The sequence below is a fragment of the Theobroma cacao genome, chromosome 6, assembly GCF_053813885.1.
Source record: "Theobroma cacao isolate CCN51 chromosome 6, ASM5381388v1, whole genome shotgun sequence".
Classification (NCBI taxonomy): Eukaryota; Viridiplantae; Streptophyta; class Magnoliopsida; order Malvales; family Malvaceae; genus Theobroma; species Theobroma cacao.
In genome coordinates, this window is record NC_142644.1 from 1,900,803 (window position 1) to 1,925,701 (window position 24,899).

General features: G+C 35.0%; 3 protein-coding genes across 3 annotated transcripts; 1 reads left to right on the plus strand and 2 right to left on the minus strand.

The window, feature by feature from the left end:
• Nucleotides 1–944: 944 nt before the first annotated feature.
• On the minus strand, nucleotides 945–5,979 carry LOC18595229 (nucleic acid binding/RNA binding protein). Its single transcript, XM_007023087.3, has 8 exons — nucleotides 5,804–5,979; nucleotides 5,419–5,487; nucleotides 4,651–4,752; nucleotides 3,992–4,074; nucleotides 3,813–3,888; nucleotides 2,202–2,378; nucleotides 1,674–1,802; nucleotides 945–1,356 (listed from the first exon to the last, which is right to left on the minus strand). Exons 1-8 carry the CDS (start codon nucleotides 5,876–5,878, stop codon nucleotides 1,192–1,194), a joined length of 876 nt encoding a protein of 291 aa, XP_007023149.2. The 5' UTR covers nucleotides 5,879–5,979; the 3' UTR covers nucleotides 945–1,191.
• Nucleotides 5,980–7,304: 1,325 nt separating this feature from the next.
• RUS6 (root UVB sensitive protein (Protein of unknown function, DUF647)) lies at nucleotides 7,305–15,060 on the plus strand. Its single transcript, XM_007023089.3, has 13 exons — nucleotides 7,305–7,834; nucleotides 8,377–8,475; nucleotides 8,598–8,711; nucleotides 10,056–10,127; nucleotides 10,209–10,319; nucleotides 10,400–10,519; nucleotides 12,160–12,261; nucleotides 12,372–12,444; nucleotides 12,590–12,673; nucleotides 12,773–12,837; nucleotides 13,024–13,125; nucleotides 13,224–13,406; nucleotides 14,494–15,060. Exons 1-13 carry the CDS (start codon nucleotides 7,469–7,471, stop codon nucleotides 14,545–14,547), a joined length of 1,545 nt encoding a protein of 514 aa, XP_007023151.1. The 5' UTR covers nucleotides 7,305–7,468; the 3' UTR covers nucleotides 14,548–15,060.
• Nucleotides 15,061–16,814: 1,754 nt separating this feature from the next.
• LOC18595231 (zinc-finger homeodomain protein 4) lies at nucleotides 16,815–19,394 on the minus strand. The gene has a single exon (XM_018123557.2). It carries the CDS (start codon nucleotides 18,121–18,123, stop codon nucleotides 17,245–17,247), a length of 879 nt encoding a protein of 292 aa, XP_017979046.1. The 5' UTR covers nucleotides 18,124–19,394; the 3' UTR covers nucleotides 16,815–17,244.
• Between the last annotated feature and the right edge of the window lie 5,505 nt (nucleotides 19,395–24,899).

A 24,899-nucleotide genomic window follows, 5' to 3' on the forward strand; every position in this document is an offset into this window, starting at 1 on the left:
ATCAATGCTTCCATCTAAACCAACCTCTAGTATTTCACTTGTAATGAAATATAATCAACAAAGTGGATAACTACTAGAAATAACAAATCATTTCCCCTTGCTTTTAGCTCTTTAAGCCATGACTAAGTCCAAGATTAGATTTAAGGGTGGAGACCGAGAGATAAAGTTAAGGTTAGTGGATGGTGGGTCTCAAAAGAGTTTAACGATTCAGTAATTTGGTTGACTTGACTCTCAAGAAAGGGTTGTTGGGTTTACTCTTCTTTAAAGGAGAAATTAAATGCTTTTCAAACCAATCAAAGATACTATAATAGAACACGAAAAAATTATAATGGTATAATTTAATATTTTAATATAATATATCGATAAAAGAAACTTATAAATCTTATTATTTTATTTATTTTTTGAATAATTCAATTATAATCAATAAGAGTTGTATATCATTTTGATCATCACAGTTCAAAAAATCACTTATTGATCCGTATACTTCAAACTTTATAATAAAAAAAATATATCCTAATGCTTCTATTTGCGTTTCAGTCAACTTAGATGCTGACTATTAGCTGGCTGCATGTGATAATTGACATGAAAATAATAATTTACTAATAAATAATATTAAAAAAATATTTTTCCAAATTGATTTTTCATGAATTTTATATATTTCTGAAACTATTTGGATAAAATATTATTTTTTCCAAGTCCCTTTGGGCATTATTAGTAAAGTATTACTTTTAAGAATATCTTTTCATAAAATGAATTTAAATTATAACGTTTGTTTTCTTTTTATTATTATTATTATTATTACGTGTACATAAAAAAAAATTAACCTAACATAAATTCCCAAATAATATTTAAAAACTATTAAATCCAATATAAGAAATCAAAGTAAGAGTTTAAAAAAAAAGAAACTACTAAGCTAATATAAGAAAATTCTAAGACAAAAATGAAGTGTAGAAGCTAATAATATAAAGGGCACTCAGATTCTCTCTATACCAAAAGCAAAAGGCTAAAGTAGAAAACTACAGTAACATTTGAGTGTGAAATATAATTCTTTTTTTTTTTTTTTTTAATGTAGTATCATTAACAACTTGCAAGGAGTATAATTGAAGGAATTCATGTTTACATCACTCCCAGGAAGGAACTTGTCAAACTACCAATGGATAGGCTTTACTCTAGTAGGAAATTGGTGGAAGTCTAGTCATCATTTATCTCAACATTTCCTCCCTTGAGATGCAAGTGCTTCTCTCTTTTCTGGAACTCTGTCAACCCCTTTCCACTTCCTGTGACACCAACCTTACCATGAGGATCATCCGGAGACTTGAAGATGCTCTCGCGCTTCCGCCCAGAGAAGAACCCAACCTGGAATAGGAAATAAGATTTTGCATCTCAGTCTAGGTTCTTAAGTATCTAAATAATTGGCTCTCAATTACCAGCAAACAAGAAAGTTTATGTAAGGTATACACTGACACATCATCATCCGATATATTTGATATAATTTTCCCACATTAAGTTTCCACCATCAAGAAAATCATGCCTTTCACCCATTTAACAAAAATTGATGCACTCAAAACACCATTTAATGGGCAGTTCTAGAAGAGACAAGAAAAAGGGTTGGTCATCCAATTGGGGAATATTCTAAAAACACATCAACAGGAAAAAAGGCTTGCTAGACAGACCTTTTTAGTCTTGCCTTTGGTTGTCTGAAACTGCTGCCAAGCATTCTGCCGCTTATTTTGTGCCACTTCAAGTTGTTCAAATCGCATCTTTGACTTAAAAGCATGTATCTTCTTTCGCTTGGCGGCTTTCTGAGGAATCACAGGCAAAAAATCATCAAATCAATTGGTAGAAACTATATTTCTGCCAAATTTCATCTACTAAAAGATAGTAATTGATTGCTAGGTGGTAGAAAAAAGATTTGACCCAAAAATTACAGCATCAGCAAATTACAAGTAGAACATAAATGCATTACTAGCTGAGGAATTTTCAAAAGTATCAACTATAGGTCCTATTTCAGACATAAAGCACACATGAAAAATCAATCAACATAGGAAAATCAAGCACCATTATCCAGTAATTGGACCTGGGATGATGCTAGTTCTAGGAACATCAAATGTCATAACTCACGAAAAAAAAAAAACCTAAACTTCAGATTGCCCTCTGTGAAAAACTGAAAGTTCTATACTAGCACCATACAGAGTACTTACTACATCCTCAGGATCATCAGCAGTTATCCGAAGCTTTGCTGGTAAACTTCGAGATTGAAAGTCAACAGAAGCAGCTTGAGCAATCTTACGTTTGATAGCTTGTTTTGTAGCTTCAGCAACCTTCTCAGCTTCCAGCAAAGCATTGTATTCAATTGCCCTCACATTGGCAGGATCCACCTGGTATTGAAATTGCATATGGTGAAAGGAGTTTGTAAGGCACTAAAGGAAAATGACAAACAAGTTGCAAAAACCAAAAGTTGTGTCTGAACATATTTCTATCAATGGTTAATTAGAAAAAATCACAAAAAAAAGGACTCCCAAACAAGGTTTCTATTAACAGTATAGGATATATTCAACTTAGGGATACAGGCACAAGGAAATAAAGAACTGCAATGCCGGGTTCCAGTCAAAGTGGAATCATGTCTTATCAACAAAAATCAGTTTCATCACGTAAACGTAGACCCCAAAGAAAAGAAAAGGAAACCACAGGGAATTAAACTTAGAGTAAAAAACCAAACCCCTGGATACACTGCTAAATGATGATTACACTTCCCTGCTTGACTGTTAAACCCTATTAATCAAACCATTTATTGCTGAGCAAAAACTTTACTGAGATGAAGAGATCAAAAACTCAACTGCCACAACAGTCACAAAGGACTCTTTACTCATTTTGTTCAATGAATGTTTACTGCTCTTTTTCTCGCTTTCCGGCATTCTCTTCTTACAGCCTCTTCCTTTATATATATCCCAGAATTCCACAAAAAAGGACCATTGTTTCATCATGTAATCATCCACATATTGCTCCTTGGATTATTCAATGGTAGAAAATCGACAAAGTATTGTCATTTCTAGTTAAAGGATCAAAACGAGAAGTAACTGAAGCCTCCTTTTTCCTCCTTGTTGAAAAACTAATACTGGGTATTTATTGATTTCATCTAATTTGAAAAATCCTGCAACAATAAACATGTTTTTATTTTTTAATTTGAAAAAAAAAACCCTAATCCACTTCATGTGATTCTTTGTTGAATGGCTTTGGGTTCTATTCCAAGTTTGAGGATCTTCCTTTCAACTGCAACCAATTATTTTTATTTGCAAAATCTAATCATACCATGTCAATTAGCGTATTTTCAAGATTCCAAAGTTTAGTGCTATGTCATACTGCTATGTCATACTGCCTTTAACACAAGAGGCAATTTACTCAACATTTGCTAAACTACTGACAGAAAATCAAGGGGTAAAAGTGTACGTTTTGAAACTACAAGGTAAAAAGTGCAATTTGTGGATGTCCTCAAATTAAAAATTAAAAATTATAATGGAAAAAGCATAATGAAAAAAATTAAAAAACAAAAAATCAAAGAAATTAAATCAAATGGGCTTTTTATGCACCTATTACCAAAAAGATTGCCTATGCACACGCCTGACCAAATGAACCTCACCCAAAAGGGTCTGAGGCGCTTTTGTTGTCTGGCACTGCACCTTAGCACCTAGGCACATGCCTTAACAACACTTTAATGCTAACAAAAGTATCAAATAGGCTAACAAGTAATAGAATATAAAAATAGTAAAGAGATGTATGAATATAAGAATCCCATTTGGCAACCAGAATTGTACCTCTTCCTTGTTTCCCCATCCATCATAGAGGACAAAATACCCATTTGGAGTAATAGCCTCAACAGTTGCATCATACCTGAACATTCAACTAATCAAATACAGAAAAGAAAAGTAGGTAAAAGAAACGGAAGGGAAAAAACAATTGGTTAAAATTACAATATCCTTGTTTCTTTGCATACCACTCTCCATCTTCACTCCAGACAGCCTGAACTTTTGTGCCAACAGGAAATTTATCCTCATAATCTGATGTTTTCCCTGCTTCCTAGATAAGAGAAAAACATTTATGTGAGTGCCTAAAAGAATAAAGAGATCTACACCAGCAAAAATACACATCAAAAGAACAACTCTAATCGCCAGCTGGATCAAAAGCATTTTCCAATGTAACAAACAAAAGAAAAAAGATTTCTGTTGCCTAACAAATTTTACAAAAGAATATAAATTAAACCAAGGTAATAGTTGGAGATTATGAAAATAAATATTCTCAATTGCAATAACAAATTCTGTTATTCAACTACCTGTCCCAACTACCTATGATATGCTAATGTTGTTGTGACGTGCAAGAACTTCTTGCATCCAATACACACATAAGATAGGCTTGGTCATGTGACAAATTGTACACAAGAAAACAATATAATTTGAAAAAGGCTTGGTCATGTGACAAATTGTACACAAGAAAACAATATAATTTGCCACATCACATATGCATACATTTGCAAAAAAGTTGTAGAAATTTCCCAATTCAATTCAGAATCTTGACTTTGTGGATAAGGAACCATTTCTGAAAAACAAAAAGAACTACCAAAATAAATCAAAGATTTCAATTAGCCATTTTAATCACCTTTGATTGTGCAGGGGGTGCACTATAACTAGTCCCAATATCTGATCCAGAAATCTCATTTTGCTTTGCAGTTGCAAGCAGTTCCTCCGTCAGAGCAATCACCTGCAGCCCAAAACTTCAGCACAAGTATACATCTTAAGCAAAAATCTATACATTTAGTAAAATAGTAAAGGGCGAATTGTTATCAAATTTCGAACTTAGAATCTCAGGGTGAACATCGGAAATCAGGTGAATGAGAAGCAGACTAGCCATCACGACACATAGCACACCTGCAAAGGAATCAAGATCAAAGTGATGGGCATCATGCAAAGCTCTTTATTTTCAGAAAAAATTTGTTCTCCCTAAAGTTCACTTTTTTGCAGCTGTGAACTTCTTTAATGCATGAACCATCCTCACCTTTTTAACCCTGAAATGAAAACAAACCTCCAGCAGAGCCAGTAGCAGTTAATTGATGTTGCTTGTTTGAGCAACATGTTGATTCCTTCAAAATAGGGAAGGAAGAGAAATGATATTTTGATCACTTTATTGTAAAACTTGACATCTAAATAAAAGCCCACTAACTAAAACTGATATTTCTATCACTTTCTGGTGCTGGATAGTAGGTTGGTTCCATTTCTCAACAGAAAAACCGAATTGTAACCGCAACATCACAAGCTAGAGGAAAGAACCACAAATAACAAGAAAAAAATGAAAGGAAAACCTACAATAAAAAAAATCAAATGCAATGAAAGAATAAACACAAAGAAAATAAGCATAAGCAAGGATCACCTCTGCGAGCTCCTTCTCCATGTCCACATATTCAAGGTTTCCAGGATCATCAACCAGAAGCTGTCGAACCTGTTTTTCACCAGAATCCTCTAATTAGTCTAATAATTAGTCGTGTGAAATAGAATAACCAAAAAACATAGAATTCCTCCACTTGTCTCAGCAAGCAAAGTCAAAACTGCGGAAAACACATTATATCTAACAATTACGAAATACTTTATTAATTAATTTTAAAGTATAAATGAAAAAAAAAACCTTAAACCCAAATAATTCGTTCGAAAAACATATAATTTAGTCCAATCAAATACTTGGCTCATAAGCAGACGAAAATTTGCAAACAAATTAAAGCTAATTGCGAAAATTAAGTTGAAAGAAAGAAAAACCGAACCTGCTGAAGCTGTTCCTTATACGTAGAGAGATTTGAAGCCAGCTCTTCTATGCTTAGCTCATCTTCTCCTTGCATTGTATTTTCCCTTTACAATATCCTATTCTACGGTTTTTTGATGATTTCGACTACTTTTAGGGTTTGGGAGTGAGATTTTGCCAAACACGATGAAATGATCACCCTTCTGGAAATCCTTCATTTATAAGTTCGCAATTTTACACCAATGCCCCTACTTTATCTTCCTATTACCTAACATGCCCTCTCACTAAATTTTTTTTTCATTGTATTAGTTTTTTTTTAAATTACTTTTTTAAAAATTTAAATAATTTTTATTCTTTTATTATAATTTTATTTTAAATTATTATTAATTAAAAAATCACTTGTAATATTTTAAGCTACATGATGAAAATATCATATATTCATTTCATTATGTCACATTACTATCTTATATTAATTAAGAGTTATGTTATATTATTGTTAATTAGTTAGTTAAAATTAAACTATGAATAAGATTAGGTTAGCCTTTTATACATATATATAACATACATTATAGTTTGGATTAATTTTAAATTGATCTCCTTATTAATTTTAAAAGGAAACTAAGTTAGAAAATAATGACAAAATAATAATAAATAAATAAATATTTATTTATCATGTAAATACTAATTAAACATTGTTGCAGCTATAAGGTACTCTGATATGTACATCCAAAAATGAAAGAACGGCATAGGAGTGGTGCGTAGCATAGGTGTCATCCAAATCCAAATCCAAATCCTAGCCCATGCAATTTGTGTCTTTGGCTTCGACCAGACACCAACTGTGTGGCTCTTCCAACTACAGTCGCACAACGACATAAACGCAACATTGTTTCCCTCTTTTAACTCACTACGCCCTGTTTGCTTTCACCTTTCTTTCTCTTTTGTCTTCCTCCTCACTCCTTTTTTTTTTTTTTATTAATTTTGTGAGATCACATGCTAAATGCGAAACACTATTATTTATTATTAATTAATTATTTTTTTGAAACTAAGGTACTAATGTAAGGACCGGTCTACCAAACAAAATAATACTATGAAAAAAAAACACTTAAATTTTTAATTAAATCACTATATTTTTATTAATCAATCATTAATTATAAAAATTAATTTAATTTAAAATAAAAATATATGAATTTATTTAAAATTTTTTAAATAATTTAAAATTTTATTTGAACATAATATCATTATGAAATTCATCTCACACCGAACCCAATTTAGCTTAGAAACCAAAACCAGTCAATAACTCGGGATTTTTTGAAACAATACAATTAATAACAGAAATAAGAGAAAAAAAAGGCTCGAGAGAAATGAGATTTTAAAAAATAATAATAATATTTATATGAAAGAGAAGAGTTTGAAAAAAGTATTTCATTTTTAAATAGATGGAAATAGGAACAAGGCAAACAGCCCCTAAGTAAAAAGCTTGCTCTGTAATGACAAGTAGTTATATGTAGTTGTACGTTTTAGGCTGTAGGCCACGTTCCCCCCAGCGGGAATTTTCCAATGCCTCATTGTCGTTAAAACCAAAGCCAAATCGGCACGATAAAAGCGCTTCCCCCTTTCTTTATTTTCTAACAATCCAAACCCAAGGAATTCCTCTCAATTCTTTCCTGCTAACGACCAGCGGTTGAAGATGAAAGTGAAGGTGAAGCAATCCCCGCCCAACCCCAACGCCACCGCCCAAAGCCTGACCTCCCAGGAGTCTCGCCTCCTCGTCCGCGAAACGCTGCGTATCAGCGCCAACCTGGCGACGAATGCGGGTGTAACTAGCAGCAGCGGAAGCAGCATGAATGATGGAGCGGCGATCCCATTGATGGATGAAAATCGGAGGATGGGATTGGTGGGGGAGGAATTTGTGGAATCGAGCTTGAAATTGATATGTTGCGAGGAAATCGACGGCAGGAGATGGAAGTACATGGCGGAGAAAGATCCTTTTGGAAATCTCAAGAACAATTCCATTCGCGCTCTCAGCTCGCACACCCCTCAGGCCCCTGTTGATGTAAGCTTTTTCTTTTTCTTTTTCTTTTTTATTTTGCAATAAAAACGAAAAGAAAATCAATTACTAGTATATCAAATCCTGCCTTTATTGTTTTCAATCTCATAATCTTGTTTGGCCAATTTTTGTGCTCTATTTTTGCTTTATGTTTATGGCATTTGAACATTGTTATTATTTTTTAAAATTGCGATGACCCCTTTTGCTCAAATATATACTACTAATTCACTATAAAGAATTCACCCATTTTTTCACTTGTCATTATTACTCCCTTTCCCCCCCTGTTACGACTACTATTTGACTACTGTTGTTCTCGAGTGTTTCATAAAAGTGGTAAACATAATTACTATCAACCAAAAAGGAAGAGAATGAGTAAGTAACTGGGGCTATTTGTTTTTTCTTATAATAATAACTCTCGCTGTAAAAGGATGCTTATATTCCAATCGAAGCCACAAGGTCTTATTCTTACTGTTGGATTTGCATCTGTTTAGAACACTTGCATTGTGCTTTGTGGGATGACTTGAATTGTGGTTAAATTGATGGCGCAGGAATTGATGTCGTTTGTGCGATCATATGTGGTGCCTGAGGGTTTTCCTGACAGTGTTACTCCTTCGTACGTGCCATACATGACATGGAGAGCATTGAAGGTGGGATTTTAGCATATTGGAAAGCGAAGGGCGATAAAAGACTAAAGACTTGCCCGTGCCTCTCAATTTAGTTATTTTAGCATCCTTAAATACCATACTGATTGCCATCTTGTTCAATGCAGCACTTCTTTGGTGGAGCAATGGGTGTTTTCACAACGCAAACCCTTTTGAGCTCAGTTGGGGTCTCTAGAAATAGAGCTACTCCTGGTGCTGTCGCTATCAATTGGATTCTCAAGGTAGGGAAGATGTAAGATGTTTGAAGTTGGCAACATATACCTTCTTCTGTAAGTTTGGTGGCTGAAAAAACACAAGCTTACATTTGCTTCTGCATTTACTTTGTTGCTTTACAACTGTCTTGGCACTACTTCTGGTTGTCTAGTTGCCAAGTCTATGAGCACAATCTTCCTCTGGTTTGCATTTATCAAGCATTAATATATTATTGGAAAAAAAAAAAAAAAGCTTACGAATTCTCTTATATAAACAGTTAATAGGGATGCAGTGAGCCTAGTTGGAAATCTTGAGGGATATTTGTCTTAGCATATTTTGAATTTTCTCATTGTGGTATTTCCTCTGGCTGATCAAAATGTGTGAATGTTCTAACTGAGCTGTTAATTGCCATTTTGATGATCTAACGATGAAGTTTTTCTGCAAAACTCAAGGGTGTTATTAGGAACTTTTGCTCAATAAGATATAATAGGTTGTATGAGACTAAAATGTTCCTCTAAGTAGAAACTAGGTTCTATCTGAAGATTGTGGTTGCTCCTTGTTGCACCCATACATCTCTGAAATATTAGTGTGCAAATCATAATTAATTTTCAGTGGTTGGTAGTGATTTTTTCAATGGCTTCTCTAATATTAAATTATTAGGGAGCAGCTGCTCTTCAAAAGTAAATACATGTTAGCAATGCTAACATGGTATTGGTAATTTTTCCTAAAACGGCGGTATGTTTTTTGACCTGATGAGTTACTCTTTGTGCAAAACTGGCTAATAAGTGTTTATGACGGCCTGTTCATTGTGGAAGCTTGTTGAGGAAGCCTTTCTCTGTTTACTTTTTCACCACAAGATGCAAAGCTGATAAATTCTTTTTTACAATGCAGGAAGAAAAAGTTATAAATTCAGACTTTTTTTTTTAGAAAAAAGAAACTGATTGTGTTTTTCCTTAATGCTTGCAAAAAATTCATTTTTGTGGGTACTGCTTGTGGGAAAGAAAGTGCAACTGTAGCATGTTTATGGCATTTGTTCATAGTTACTATTTGCTTCTTCTTTTTTTCTGAGTGAGCCATTAATTGCAATTGCTAAAATTAAAATATCTACTTATATCTTTCTAAAATGAAATGTCTCAATGCTCAATTTTGCATTTTGTTGGCATTTGGAAAGCATTCAAGAAGTAAGTTCATAGAATTCATTAAGTAGTCAAACTGCGTTAGTTTCACAAAGTTTTCCTTTAAAACCTTATGTTACCTTACCCTTATATATTATTACCTTTTGGGCGTGTCCTTTTGTATTGAATGTGGTGCGTAGAAAAAAAGGTTAGTCCAAATTGGCATTCCATCAAGATAAAGTTTCACTATGTTTGCAGGATGGCGCCGGCCGTGTTGGTAAAATGCTTTTTGCCCGGCAAGGAAAGAAATTTGATTATGATCTAAAACAGGTAATGTTTCCTTTTGGAGATGGAGGTGGTGGAAGTTGCATGTACTTTTCTCATGAAATTCTTACTTCCAATTTGTTATAGCTGCGGTTTGCTGGTGACCTTCTTATGGAGCTGGGTGCTGGGGTCGAGTTGGCAACTGCAGCTGTGCCTCATCTTTTTCTTCCTATGGCTTGTGCTGCAAACGTGGTGAAGGTTGAATGGTTTTCTTTACAACATATGCCTTCGTGGTTGATTACCTACTGCATTCTTAATTCTTTATTGCTTACTTGTAGAATGTTGCTGCCGTAACATCAACATCGACTCGGACACCAATTTACAAGGCCTTTGCTAAAGGAGAAAACATCGGAGATGTCACAGCTAAAGGAGAATGTGTTGGCAATATCGCAGATCTGGTATGCTTTTAATTGTCATGATAGCATGAAGTAGTGTTCTTTACACAGTCACATAATTTTCTTTAAGGTTAATTATTTCTGAAACACCATCGATATGGGTGGCAATATGAGGAAGGATAATGCTTGAAAGTTGCTTGGAAATGTGCAATGTAGATGCAATTAACAGACTTGTTATGATATAGGAATTATTAGAAGGAACTAAAAGAGTAAGGTCAGACTCCGAAAGTACATGGAAGCTATATTGCTCCGACTCTTCATTTTCTTGAGGTTCCTGTATTGATCACATACCACATGAGTATGGAGGTCTAACCCTCCAAATATAAAGAAAAGCTTAGGAAAAATTGAACGTACATGTGTGAAGACACATGCCCGTTTTCAACCCTCACCCCAAGGTCTAGTAACATAGCATGGAAGAAAAAAAGGAGCAGAAAAGTGAACGGGAAAGTTGCCTTAGATGTTGTACTGTGCAAATAGATATGGTTTGACTGATTGGAATGAGAGTTTGGTTTGCCAGCTATATTGTCTATTTAAGTTAACATATTGAAAGTACCTTTGTGGCAATAGCAATTACTATGGCCATGATGATCAGAACCTGTCAAATCTCCGGTGCTGATAAAGAGCAAACAATAAGTATTAGCTTGCTGTCAGGTGCTGCTGCTGCATGATGGTTTGATGCTTTTATATTTCTGTTTACAGAACAAGAATCATCTTCTGATGTCCAGAATTAAAGGCAAAAAAAAAAATGATGTGTAAATGCATGTGATTGGCACTGAACATGCTTTTGTATCAAGTGGCTGTGCAATCTGTTGACACTAGGTGAAAAGAGGAAACATCTAAGTCTAAAATTTTGATTCATTATCTCAGTATTTGACTCAAAATAGTATTTGGTTAATATTAAGCATCCAACCTAAAACCAATTAGCAATAGGTGGAGAGACTCAACTTGAATATAAGAGCATAGGAAACTCAGATTAACACCACTCTATACTCTCCCTCACCTGTTGACCTGATATAACAACCAAAACAAATGTGCCTGCCATGTGGACAAACACTTTCGGGGCAACAAGCGATAAGAATAATGAGCAATATAACAAACTTGGGCAAGGCTCTACTGCCATGTTAAGCATCCAACCTAAATCAATTGGCAATAGATGGAGAGATCCAATTTGATTGAAGACACCAAGGAACTCAAGATTTTTTATCTATGTGGGATAGCACCACTGCAATGGTTGCCTTGGACAAATTTGAACTTGAGCAGTGGATATTGTCATTAGGTACAGTTTAATTGATTTTGAAATTTTTGCTAGCATGTTAATGGGGATGCTAGTTGGTTTTTTATTTTTGGTGCTCTTTGGAGGCTTTTGAAATTAAAATTTTACTGATATCACTAAATTATTAATAAATCATGTTGGAGCTTTATACCTGTATTTTCTGAATGTTGGAATTTTTAGTCATGCAGAAGTAAATATGTTTGCTTTTGTGCTTTTGCAATTAGAAGATCTGTCTCATTTCAGTCCTACTAATTTTTTATATCCAATATCCTTGTGATTTTTCATGTATGCATTATCATGCATGGTATGTTTGTCTTTCTTATGTTTAAAAATATGAGGTTTCAACTGAACTGTTTAATTTTCTTTGAAGCTGGGAACTGGACTGAGCATTATGATCTCGAAAAGAAACCCATCCTTGATTACAACATTTGCACTCCTTTCATGTGGATATGTCTTCAGTTCTTACCAAGAGGTTTGATTATGCACTAACATTTACATTACTTTTATTTAAAAATGGTCTGCCAATTTTTCATTTGTGGAAGCTCATATTCTGATAATAACTTTCAATGTTTTTCTTTCCAGGTTAGATCTGTAGTGTTACACACATTAAATAGAGCGAGATTCAGTGTGGCAGTAGATTCCTTCCTTAAGACTGGTCAGTAAAACTGTAATAGAACTTCACTACATCTAGACCACATTTTCTTTCTGTTCTTCTAGTCAATGACATTGTCAATGAATTAAAACAATTTGAATAATTCTTCAGATGTTGAATGACTTCATTGTGTTTCTTCACTTTGCAGGGCAAGTTCCCTCATTGCAGGAGGGAAATCTGCAGGAAAATATATTCAGTTTTCCATGGTTGAAGGATAGACCTGTTGTTCTTGGTGTGTATTAAACTTTGTTCAACAGTTTTTCCCTGACAAAAAAACTCTGTGGTCTGGCATTGTTTGAGTTCAATCTAAAATTTCTTCCGTTGTTGGCAGGGTCAAGATTTAAGGATGCTTTCCAAGATCCAAGTCCCTATCTTGCGATAGAACCTCTCTTTGAGGTATGCTCCTTTAAAAGGAGATTAATTGAGTTTCAAGGCTTGCTTCCCCCCCCCCCCCCCCCAACACACACACACACACACACACACACAAAGCATGTATATGCTTAAATGGATGATTAAATTATAAGTTGCCTTGATTAACTTAGTCTCAATTTGTTTGATCTTGTATCTCTTGATTGATGGCAGAAAGAAAGATATTTAGTGACATATAATCCTTCAAAGGGAAAAGTATATGCATTGCTCAAGGATCAAGCAAAGTCAGATGACATTATAAAAGCAGCATTTCATGTGAGAAAATCTTGTTGACCTTATATACTTGTTATGTTGGCTGGCCATTTTTTGCTTGCATATATTGTGTTTAGCTATAATTCCACCTTGTATTACAGGCACATGTGCTCTTGCATTTCATTCATTCATCAAATAATGGTCAATATTCATCTAGAAGTCAGCAAGAACATGATCACTCAAACCTCATGCCCTCAACTACTGATTTTGCGGCTCATATTGCTGATTCATGTAAGATGGTTTCAACATCATATGGAATTTTCAAGAGCAAAGCTGCAGAACAGGTAAGCTGTTCACTGTTTGAAATATACCATTCTCTTTTAATACTGTTTGCTTTGTAATTTCTCCTTCTCTGTCACCAGCTTGCTGTTCAGGTGATCTTAAGTTTGTGAAGTTTGTTGTTTGTCATGAGTTTAAATATAAAGATAGTTGGCTTTACCTATTCAGATTTCCCATTGTGCATGCAATTTTAAAAACGAATAACATTCATATACTTAGTAGTGGTACATAGTGCTAACATACCTTACTGTGGTATTGTTCCATCTTCATTTGAAGTATTAGGGAAATATGAACTTTTTTATCATATATGATCTGAATCTGTTAGGTCATATGGCCAACATAAAAAATGTTAAATAATTAGTGAGCAGAATATGAAAGGGGCAAAAAATACCATTCTGATGAAAAGAAGAATGTGGAGATAAATTTTTAAATCTGATTATTTTGAGTCTAATCACTGTAATAATGAGTAAAACAATGAAAGTTGCCATTGATTTGTTTATTAGTGTTATAAAATGGATAGGAAGTATGTGCTGCATGTCCAATGATGAATGAAGGGGTTCTTATTTGCTTAATCTAAAAATGCAGAGGGTGATAGAAAAGTGCTGTGGCACGTTTGCATTATGTTCTCTTAAGAAAGGATTTGTTAATGATAATACTGGGTCTTACATGCTATCCTTCAATTAGTGGTTTGGTAGTTATAGAGAGAATGCAGCATAATCCATATTGCAACTTTGAAGTTGCATTGAAATGGATCTCATGGCCTGAATAATGTCAAAGGTGCCATGCTTTGTTGCTAGCCAGAAAACATATTACTAATAAGTGGCTTCAAGCTCCATTTTGAGCAGAGAAATAAAGTCCTTTGCTCTTCATTAGAAAGGTTGCTTAGGGATCAAATTGAAAAGCATATTTGACCTAAAACAGCCATCCTTGATTTATTTCATACTTTCGGTCAGAAAATGTGTCAGAATTGGAACATATGTTAACTTTACTGACTGTAGTCTAATATCATGCTTGCCTGAAAATTTTGCATATAATTTTCATTTCTGCATTTCTTTATGCTCCTTTTGACATGGATATCTTGTTGTCTGGTAGGGTTGGAGGATGTCAGAGTCACTTCTTAATCCTGGTCGAGCTCGACTGTATTAATGAGCTAAATGGGAGAACAGGCTTGAGCTCTTCTGCTTATCCGAAATTGGATGTTTAAGTTGCAAACCAATTTCTGACTATACATCATAGTCCATAGACAACACTGGCAAGAGCATTTACATGACACGAGGTTCAGAATTGGCTATATACCACTGGGACGACCGTGGGAATACCATGGTTCTCTTTGAGCTGGTCAAACTGTGCAAGCACCCAATTTTCCGCACTTAGGGTTATATGTGGAATGCTTTCTAGGAAGCTGACCTTACACGGTGATGAGTTATAGCAAATGCAGCATTAGAAATGAGTTTCATAGTGTAACATAAATACAAAGTGTTTATCATGGACATCCTTTTTACCCTTTTTCATCTTTTACAGGAGGGTCTATCACTTTCTTTTTGCCTTTTGAGTGAGGTGTTTTCCCTTTTTAGGTGCCCATTTTGATGGTGCCAGCTTATCCATGTTGTTTTGAAAGCTGTATATAATTTAATTTTATTGGGAATTTTCCTTTATTTTCCCTGTAAGATCACATATTACTACCGTCTGTGCTCCAAACCAAGTCAGGTAAACAGTGCGTCTATGCTGCACAGCTGCACTCTGACCTTATGGTCTCCCAGTGATATAGACCAGCTTTGGTGGCAAAAAATCACTCCTACTCTTGGCTTTGCAGCCTTAGAAATATATACATGGAATTGTACAAATCTGGGGTGTCCTTGTATGTGCTGACAAATGTTTATATGGATTGTTGGCATGCGTGTGGTCGCACGGTAAAACTATTTTCTCCAGCTTTTGTCATTTTTGGAGTACCTAGCCAGTGCCTCTAGGCTCTAGGATATGACTCCACCCCTGCCCCTTGTTGCCCATGTCTGTTTAAATTGTTCCTCCAACAGTCTTATCATTTCAGATGTACCCTTCACTGTCATTCTTTTATTTAATTTTTTATTAGAGTGACTGTAAAGGTTGAGATTATCTAATAATCATATCATACATCATATGATTATATTATATTATATTATATATCATATTAATAAATCAAATCATTTTTAATTATAATAAATCGATATGATATATTGAAAACAAATTTAATGTAGAATATTTTTCCTATCTATTCCAAATAACAACATTGCATATTCTGGAGGTTCTGAATTTCAAAACCATATTTAAAAGTTGCAGGTGTGAGGGTGGCCTTGGAGTAGGAAAAGCTAGGAAATTATGATATTATTGATTGGGGGTGGGAACGGATGCCATTTCGGTGGCAGAAATGCTTACATTAAATATATTGCCTCGAGCATATTAAATATGACTCAGAAGATCATGCTTCCTCATAAATGAGGGATAACCATGGCACCCAAAATTATCTTCTACCCGAACACACGAGAGATGCATGTGATGGATAAAGCAAAGCAGACATACAAACGCAACGAGACGGTGATAATTTAAGTGAGAAAAGAAAGGTTTGGCAGCTCTTTTAACCACACCTATTTAATGTAACACGTGATTTCTCAACACTGAAAACCTTCCTTAATTCCATACCTCACCTTTACGTCCACCAGCCAGCCTCTTCTCAAGGCCTCGTTATAGTTGTAATCGTTTGTCATATTATTGATGATAAGAAATTAAATAGCAATCAAACATTTATAGACAGGATCGAAAGGGACTAATATATATTCGATACACTATCGGTATAGGAAATGATTTTCTATGATCAAGTGGTAGTCTATAAATATTATAGTTTGAATCGATGTGTCACCTTAATTAATGTACTTAATTGGAGGTATTGCTTTGATTAATTAGTTATGTTCCACGGTGTAAAGAAACATTTCACTTTCTTAATCCATTCCCCTTTTCCATGTACGCCTAAGAGGAGAACAACTTAGTACAGTTCTAATAGTTTATTAGAAACAAAACAAACATAAAACAAGTACACCCTCGGTGCAGTAAAAAGAATCCAAGGTTTTTGGAAAGTGTACGGACAAACAAAGTTAAAGCTGTGGTCTGGTCTGATCTGGTCTGGCCTGGTGGGTTAAGCTTTGCTTAGCGGCTACTAATTATATTAAGTAGTTCGTGTATTACTATTTGCAAGCAAACATTAACTACACATTGGTATGTTGCTTTTGAAAGCAAACAGACAAGTGTTTTTCTGTTTAGAACACCAAAGAAATGCAGATGAAGTTGCAGAATTGAGCTTGTGATGTTGTAAGTGTAAAATATATAATCAGATTGGGGTATATATATATATTAGTACTAAGAAATCTCATCAAAATATTACAAAATCAATAAAGAAAGTGTTCTAATTTAGAAGGCTCTTCTTCCTCATCTTCTTCTTCTGCTTCTTCTGAAGATTAAAATATGGGTACAAGTACTACAGACCGATGAATATCAAATGTTGCAATCCACTTATACAGTGCATGGATTTGCAAAAAGCATATCACTCAGATAAACTAATAACTGATGAAACTCTACTGAGTAACCATAAGCAAGAAACAAGCCCAAGGAGAACGATAGATATTATCATTGAAGAAACAGGCAAAAAAAAAAAAAAAACAGAAAAGAAAAGAATAAAGGTAGTGTGAAGAAAGGGATGAATGGTTTTAAGCTACTAATTAACTGGCTAGGGGAACTGAAAAACACAAAGTAAGAGAGAACGAGAGAGGGAGAGGGAAAGGGAGAGGAGATGAGACACTGATTAACTTGGGCTTGTCATGTAGCAGGAGTTGTTGTAGTAGGAGTGGTGGTGGAAGAAGGGTTTTTCTTGGCTAGATTGTGCTTGTTGTTGTGCATCCAGACCTTGAGGACTCTTCTCTTGACCCCAATCTCTTGGCAGAACTGTTGCACCACAGCTTCTTCTTGCTTTTGGATTTTCCACCCAACTTTGTCTGCAAAGTTAAGCATCTTCTCCTTCTGTTCCTGGGTAAACTTTGTCCGAAACCTCTTCTTCACCAGCTGGTGTGGCCTAGTCACTACCCCGCCACCATCTGCCTGATCATCAGACTCCGAGGGGAGGGAGCCCATGTTGTAGGACATTATCATCTGGTGGGGTGTGGGAGTTGGAGCTGCTCTTGAGTGTATAAGAGTCCCAGTAGCTGTAGGGTACCCTAGGCCTAGAGCCTCAGGAGGTAGGATACTCTTGTGGTGACCCAGGAAGAGTTTCCTCCCAGCCCTGCTCAGATGAGGACTATGCGAGGGGTAACAGTCACAGGAAGAGGGAGATGGCTCACCTTCAATCTCTTTTCTGTGGAAGTTTCTATGGCAGTTGCAAGCTGAGCAAGTCAGAGCTTCAATGCTACCCTCCTCACCGCTGGGCATGAACTCACCACAGCCATCAGTGGCATTGCCGCCCATGGCTGCTGCATGGTTCTTGAGGCACTCTCTGTATCTCACCACTTTCTTGAAGCCCACATGATGATCATCATCAAGGTTTGTGGGTATGGAAGGACCAGTGCAAGTGATTTGGGGTGCTGAGGATACTATGATATGGTTGTGGGGTGCAGCATGATGATCATGATGGATCATGTGCCCCCCTCCATATGTACTGTTCAATGGGATTGGCATTTCTCCTTCTTGACTAGAAAGTTCCATTCCCAGCTCTTTCTTTCTTTCGTTTATTTATTTGTGTATTGTTAGTGTGTTTGGAGACCAAAAGAGGAAGAAGCAGACAAGGTGTGACTGTGTGAGTGAGCTGTGTTAGGAGGCCAAAATGATTAAAAATTAAAAAGGGCTTGCCTTCTTTAGATCCTATATGGCTAGGAGTTCCCTTGACAATTGTCAACCCTTCCCTCAGCAACACAATCCAAACCTATCAATTAATTCTTTGCACTGTCTAAGAGAAACCCTTCTTCCATGCATGAAAGCCCACCCCACAAAAATAATAATATTAAATCACTAAAGAAAAACAAAAGGAGAGAGAGAGAGAGAGAGAGAGAGGGCTTTGAACAGTTAAGGTGTCTGGTGGACAAAATGTGAAATATCAGAAGGCAAACACTTTTGATGATCCAAAGGACAAAGGCAGAAAAGGGTCATCAACCGCCTAGACTTTGAATGTCCATCTCATATTTTTCCCGAAGGTCAACTGGGAAAGGAAGAAAGAAAGAAAGAATATGAAGCAAATTCAGTGTCACTGTAGACAGTTGCTGGTAAATGAGAGCAGACCAACATAAGCCTCCCTCTCTCTCCACAAATTGTGAGAGAGAAAATAAGGCAAGTCAACACTCAGGGTCTCCCTTAGAAAAGAAAATGATGGCTGAAAGGAAGATGACAGACTACTAATACAATTCCCTTCTGTTTTCTTTTCTCTTCCACACCCTAGAAATAGAAATGAGGATTCAACTAGGGAAGAAGGTTTAATTTGACTAAGAAGGACCAAAAAACTACAACAAGGTGTGAGGGGAGAAAGGGTGAAAGAAAAGAAGAAAGAGAGAGGTTTTTGCAGGTGGGTTTTGCTAGTGAAGCCCTATAAACAGGGGCTTATAGAAGTAGTGAAGGCCAAAAAGAAGGAAGAGAGATATAAAAGAAAAGCAGATTTTTTTTACAGACAAAGAGGAATTGAGTCAGTTTAAGGGAAAGAAAACCCCAAAACAAAAGAACAAACAAACCAAAAAAAAAGAAAACAACAAAGGTGGGGTGCTTGCTTTGCTTGCACTATCAGCCATCAAGTTTACGCCATATAGAGAGCAGTGTGTCAGAGGGTGCAGAGGACAAAGCAAAGAGAGAGAAGAGAGATAGAGAGAGAGAGAGCCTCAGAATAAAAGAAAAGAAATTAGCCAAAAATGTAAAACCCTGTTTTATTTTTCTGTAGGTAAGTTTGCTGTTTAATGCTGCATCCCTTTGCTTCAGACAAATATTCATTCAGGCACTTGCACTCATCCTTTGCCCATACCCCTCCACCATGTTCTTAATATTTCTCCATTCCTTTCCTCTTTATATATATATATATATATATATTAATAAATCTACAAAATTTTCAATTACCCTTTGTAAAAAATATGTAAAAAATAAAGAAAAATAAAGGGTGATATTTGGTCTATTTAGAATGTGGAGTTGGTAGGTGCCATCCTTATCATGTGAATGATTTATTATCAATAATTAATGCATTTTAAAGAGAAGAAGAGACATAATATAAGCATAATTCAGAAAATAAATAAATATTTAATTTGTGGGGGGTACTGCTGATATATGCTGAGATCATGCAAAGTTTCCTTTTTTTTTTGGGTTCACATTTTTACTTGGTGAAAAGATGATATTTAGTCTTCCCTTTTATTAAATTATTATTGGAAATCACTTTATTCTTTATTATCCTTGCCTTTATTCCACACTCCACACCACATTTAGAGACTTTATCTTTCTTTTTTGTTTTTTGTTTTTATCTCTCTTGTCTCTTCTTCTAGTAATTCCCTTTCTACTTTATCTTTGCTGCTTTTTTTTTTTTTTTGCTTCTTTTGAAGTTTCACCCAATTTACCACTAGTAACTAATTATTTCCCATATTTCTACAAATATCACCAATTAAAAATGTTGTAATTTTTACTTTCTACATATATTTTGTTACCATGATTTTGAAATTGAGAGAGAAAGGGTGAATAGAGCAAAGGGGTAATTAGATAGTACTAGGTGAAGGGTCCACAAGAATAAATGTTTGTTGATGACACAACCTTGATCACAATTTTCAAGAAGGGTTCAGACCCAATTGTTTTTTTCTTTCTTTTAGGGAGGAAACACATACATCCATCCATCCCAATCAATGCCAGCCCAAATTCTTTGTGGATCCCTTGAGTGCCTTGAATCCTACAACCTTTTGAGTTTAAAGATAAGATGAGGCACCCAAAGGAGTAAATAGCTTTGCCATTGTCTTATTCTTGTATATTTACATGAACTTGCTCTCAATGATCAAGTTTAAGGGTTTCAGAATCTTGTCACTCTTGTTAAAAAGTTATGTTATCATCTTAACCAAATCCTTGAAGTCTTTTCATTAGAATATACCTCTTCCGCATCTTTATGTGCTTAGCCATTGGAATCATTTGGCAATTAGTTACCTTGAAGATGAAGTAAAGAATTTAAGGAAAAAAATATTGGATAATGTTGATAAAGAGCTAACTTTTTAGCAGATTAGGACATAAAAAGATTAGCATATATGTAGTCAACAAAGGGAGATTGTCCTCTCAATATCACAATCAACACTAGCTGTCCCTCACATTTAGCTTTATGAGAAGCCAACTTTCTTCTCATAATCTTAACCACCAACCTCTCTTTGGCATGCCTTTGTCTTAGGAAACCAAAGCTACCCTTTAAGGCACCAATCATTCTCCATTTGCAAATCAAATCACGCACGTAGTCTTGTTTCTTTCCCTTTTTGTTTCATTGTGTGAGCTTTGTGTATGTATCATGAGATAACAAAGACTACCCTTTTGATTCTTGTTATGGGGCTAAACAATCATAATTAAACACAAAGAGAACTATTCAAGCTTTGGGTATTGTTTTTTCTTTTGTTATTGAAGAAAATGTGAACAAAATGTGTGTTTTGTGCAGCCTGCAGCTAGGAATTATGAATGCAATTCGACAGTAACAAAAGGGGCTGACCACCACCAATGGCAATGATCGATCATTCTTTGCTAACTTCATACTCATGTTATACTACTTTATATGCTTTTTGCTCTTGCAGGAGTGGGATCATGTTCATATTCATTCTTCTAAAAACGTTCCTTTAGCTTCAAATGTTCAGAAAATAGAAATTTCTTTTCTTCTACTATTAGGATTCGAAGCTGCCAGGGCCATCATTCTACCTCATTTTGCACTCATTGCCATTCAAATGCTTTTCTTTACCTTTGCCATTCTTGCTATAGCTACCATTTCCTTCTTCTGCAAATATGAAGTAACCAAAACTAAAGTATAAATCACAAGTGATCTGGTGTATCCTGAACTAACCTAGTACAACAGTTTTGCTGCTTTCATGAATGCATTAAATAGCATAAAAGAAAGGATGCTTAAAGATGAAACCTTTGCTTCACATGTTGTACTGCTATACTTCTACTGGTTCATGGACCACAGTAACACCAATTTGGTGGGCATATAAATTATATATATATATATATATATATATATATATGCATTATCTGCAAATGTTTGCTCCAAGTAAAGAGCAGCAGGCAGCCCTTATAAATGATAAATAGGAGTCATTGAAAATATTGCAGTAGTTTAGGTAAGCTGCATCATGATCCATCTCTATGTTTTCATCAATACCCCCAACAGTACTCAAACAAAGCATGAAACATATCATATGCTGTTTTATGATGGAAAACCAGATATTTCTGATCAGCGGATAATTTCTTCTTCCCATCAGCAAATGGACATTAAATCATTATTCTATGCCATGCATATCTCTACTATTTTTTCACATATTTTATCTTAATAAAAATTAATATCCAAAACCCAGCATGTTAGGAACTAGAGTGATGAATTAATTTAGGTCTTAATCATTTGTTGATATTTATCATAACAATATAACATTGATAGCGATCGAAAGAAGGAAATCCCATTGCCTGAGTTAAGCATATGAACAGGGTGGTGTCATTTCGGAGCTAATTTAAGCTCAGTGCAGAGAGATGGACAATTGCTAGGCTGTGCTTTCCGTCTCTGGGCCCCTTTCCCTTATGATAGAATCAATTCATTTTCTCTTTGCACCTTTGAATTTTTGGAGACAGAAAAAGCAGAAGACTAGCCGTTGGAAACATTCTCAATCACTTTATAATTTTTGTCTGGCCTTGAGACTTAAAGGCCACATTAAGGCACCAACCCAACATTCTCCCAAGGCATGGCCATGGAAGGCATGAGATTCAAAGCAACCCCAACATCCAAAAAGGACTAGCCTTTCCTTGTACACAATCCGTTAGTATCCATCTCTCTTCTTTCTCTAACCCCACCACCACCTTCTAATGTATGATTGAGAATTTGATAAGAAAAACCATTCAAAAGTTGGAAAAAGTAATTTGCTTTCATCAATTCCCCAAGTATATAGCTACCTTTATTTTCTTGTCTAGAATATTCCTTGCTTATATTTTTTTCTGCTTTTTATTATTATTATTTTTGAACCTAGGATGCTTAAGGAAGTAATATAAAAAAAATTCCTTTTTTGCCTAAAACTTTTTTTTTAAATAAATTACACTTACACGTTTCACACTTTCTCACTCAATATTTTATAATTTTTTTTCATATTAACATAATACGGTTCGATTCTATTCTTAAAAGGAGTTACAATGTTATATTCATTCACTTAATTTATTAAAATTTTTTCAATTCAAAATGTATCATTTGATAATTATTTATTAATTAATTTGTTCACAACTTTTAATTTTTTTTTTGTAGGTTTCATGTTAGAGCTACACTTAGATATTTGATCTATATATAGGTTTCACCTATATATATATATATATAGATGTAGAAGAAAATAAAGTTACCCTTGTTTGGCTTTTAACATTTGATTTTTTTTCAATTGGTTTATTTATTCAATGAAATAAATAAATAAATAAATATATTACTAAATAACTTGCACCCGAGCATTTGCTTTATTGGTTGGTGCATGTACCCCTACTTAAAATAGTAAAGTTCAAATCTCCATTCCCTCAGTTAAAAAAAAACTTCCCAATTAAAAAAAAAAACTTGAACATGAAATAAATAATTATGTATAGTTGCATAATCAAATTAATTAATAAGTAAAATAAAAGCAAATATATTCAAAATAATGAATTAGGAAACAATTCAAGCCAATACCCTTGAGGAGTGGCAAAATTAAAATGATTGGAAATATGGTAGTCTCCCCACTAAATTTTGTTCCCAACATTAACAAACAATGGCTTGGAACTTGGAAAATCTTTCATTGTCTATCTCAAATCTTTTGAATGATTTAGCTTGATTGAGAAATCTTGTTCTAATGGGCAACCTACTTGATGGAAAATACTTATTTTGGGAAGTAATTGGGCCCCTCAAAAATGATCTCATTGTTGAAGTTGCATGCTTGTCTAACTAAGAGAGGTTGCATTAAAATTTTATCACAACACATCCTCCACACATTTGAAGGCAGTGATCAAACCCTTTTCTCTAGAGCTTTCCATATAATTTCCAAGATTTTATTGCTTTTTCTTAATTAATCTATGATTTGATATATAATTAAGGTTAGTGTATCAAGTTAATGGTTTAATTTACCAGCTAAATGTTACCATTATATATTAATTTGGTGTTTTTAAGTTACTCAAAAATATCACCATTTGATCATAATTAAACATGTTGAGGTAATGTACTCTTCTGATTTCTGTGCATATGTTTTTTTTCTCTTGTAAATTCGTCGCATTTTATTCGTATATAAATCTCGAAGGTTTAAATCATACAGAAAAATCAACACATGGCTGAACTGTTCTCAGTTCTCACCCTAACTGTCTCAAGCCAATGGCGACAGCTTGACGTGCAAATTGCATCTTTACTTGGTTAGCCACTTGGAAGAAGTCTTGCATGCAACAAGGACCAGGTTATGTGAGCACACTACACAACCTGGTTATGTTTGTAGGCTACACAGAGCAATTTATGGACTAGGACACAAGCCCCTCGTTCATATGGTTCCAACGTTTCAGTACTACTTGAGAATGGGTTCCATAGAAGTTGTGCAGATAGTTCAATTATTTGTTCTCCACTCATTTTTAGGTGATATAGCCCAGATTTTGTTGGGGTCTTGGAACCAGATTTGCCATGAGCATAATACTTCTTTTCTGGGAATTGAAGCCTCTGGTCCGTCTGATGGTTATTCTTTGACACAAAACAAGAACACACTTGATCATCTTCTGCAATGCACTGGTAATGCTAGAAGCCTAGGATGTAAGCCTTGTTCACTATATGACACGACCAGACATTTCTTACGCTGTCAATCTACGCATGTATGCTCCAACAGCACCACCTCTCACAGAGGCTAAAACGATATTGAGATATCTCAAAAGCAGACTAGGCTGTGTGGAATTACGATTAAGCATGGCCCCATATCTCAACCTTGTGCATACATTGATGGGGATTGGGGCTGGCTGTTCTAACCCCACGACGATCTACGACAGGCTTTTGTGTCTTTCTTGGCTATTCTATATCATCTCGTGGGGCTCTAAAAAGCAGTCAATGTTTTCTCGTTCTAGTGCTATATCACTATTTCTGAAATGCTATGGATTTCAAATCTTTTCCGAGGTCTTGGACTTTCAAATCTCCATTAATTCCCATGACTTGTTATTGATGATATTTCAAGGTCATACAAAAAACATATTGAAGTTGATTATCTCTTTGTTCAAGACCTTGTTGCCAATGGCACTCTTATTGTTAAACTTGTTCCCTCTAC

What these genes read in the sequence shown, in the direction of transcription:
- RUS6 (XM_007023089.3), top strand. Translation starts at nt 7,469, where the DNA reads ATGAAAGTGAAGGTGAAGCAATCCCCGCCCAACCCCAACGCCACCGCC. An exon ending in CCCCTCAGGCCCCTGTTGAT is followed by an intron (nt 7,835 to 8,376) that starts GTAAGCTTTTTC and finishes TTGATGGCGCAG; the next exon opens with GAATTGATGTCGTTTGTGCG. An exon ending in CTATCAATTGGATTCTCAAG is followed by an intron (nt 8,712 to 10,055) that starts GTAGGGAAGATG and finishes CTATGTTTGCAG; the next exon opens with GATGGCGCCGGCCGTGTTGG.
- LOC18595231 (XM_018123557.2), bottom strand. Translation starts at nt 18,123, where the DNA reads ATGGAACTTTCTAGTCAAGAAGGAGAAATGCCAATCCCATTGAACAGT.
- LOC18595229 (XM_007023087.3), bottom strand. Translation starts at nt 5,878, where the DNA reads ATGCAAGGAGAAGATGAGCTAAGCATAGAAGAGCTGGCTTCAAATCTC. An exon ending in TGGAGAAGGAGCTCGCAGAG is followed by an intron (nt 4,753 to 5,418) that starts GTGATCCTTGCT and finishes TTTGGGCTGCAG; the next exon opens with GTGATTGCTCTGACGGAGGA. An exon ending in CTGATGATCCTGAGGATGTA is followed by an intron (nt 1,803 to 2,201) that starts GTAAGTACTCTG and finishes GTGATTCCTCAG; the next exon opens with AAAGCCGCCAAGCGAAAGAA.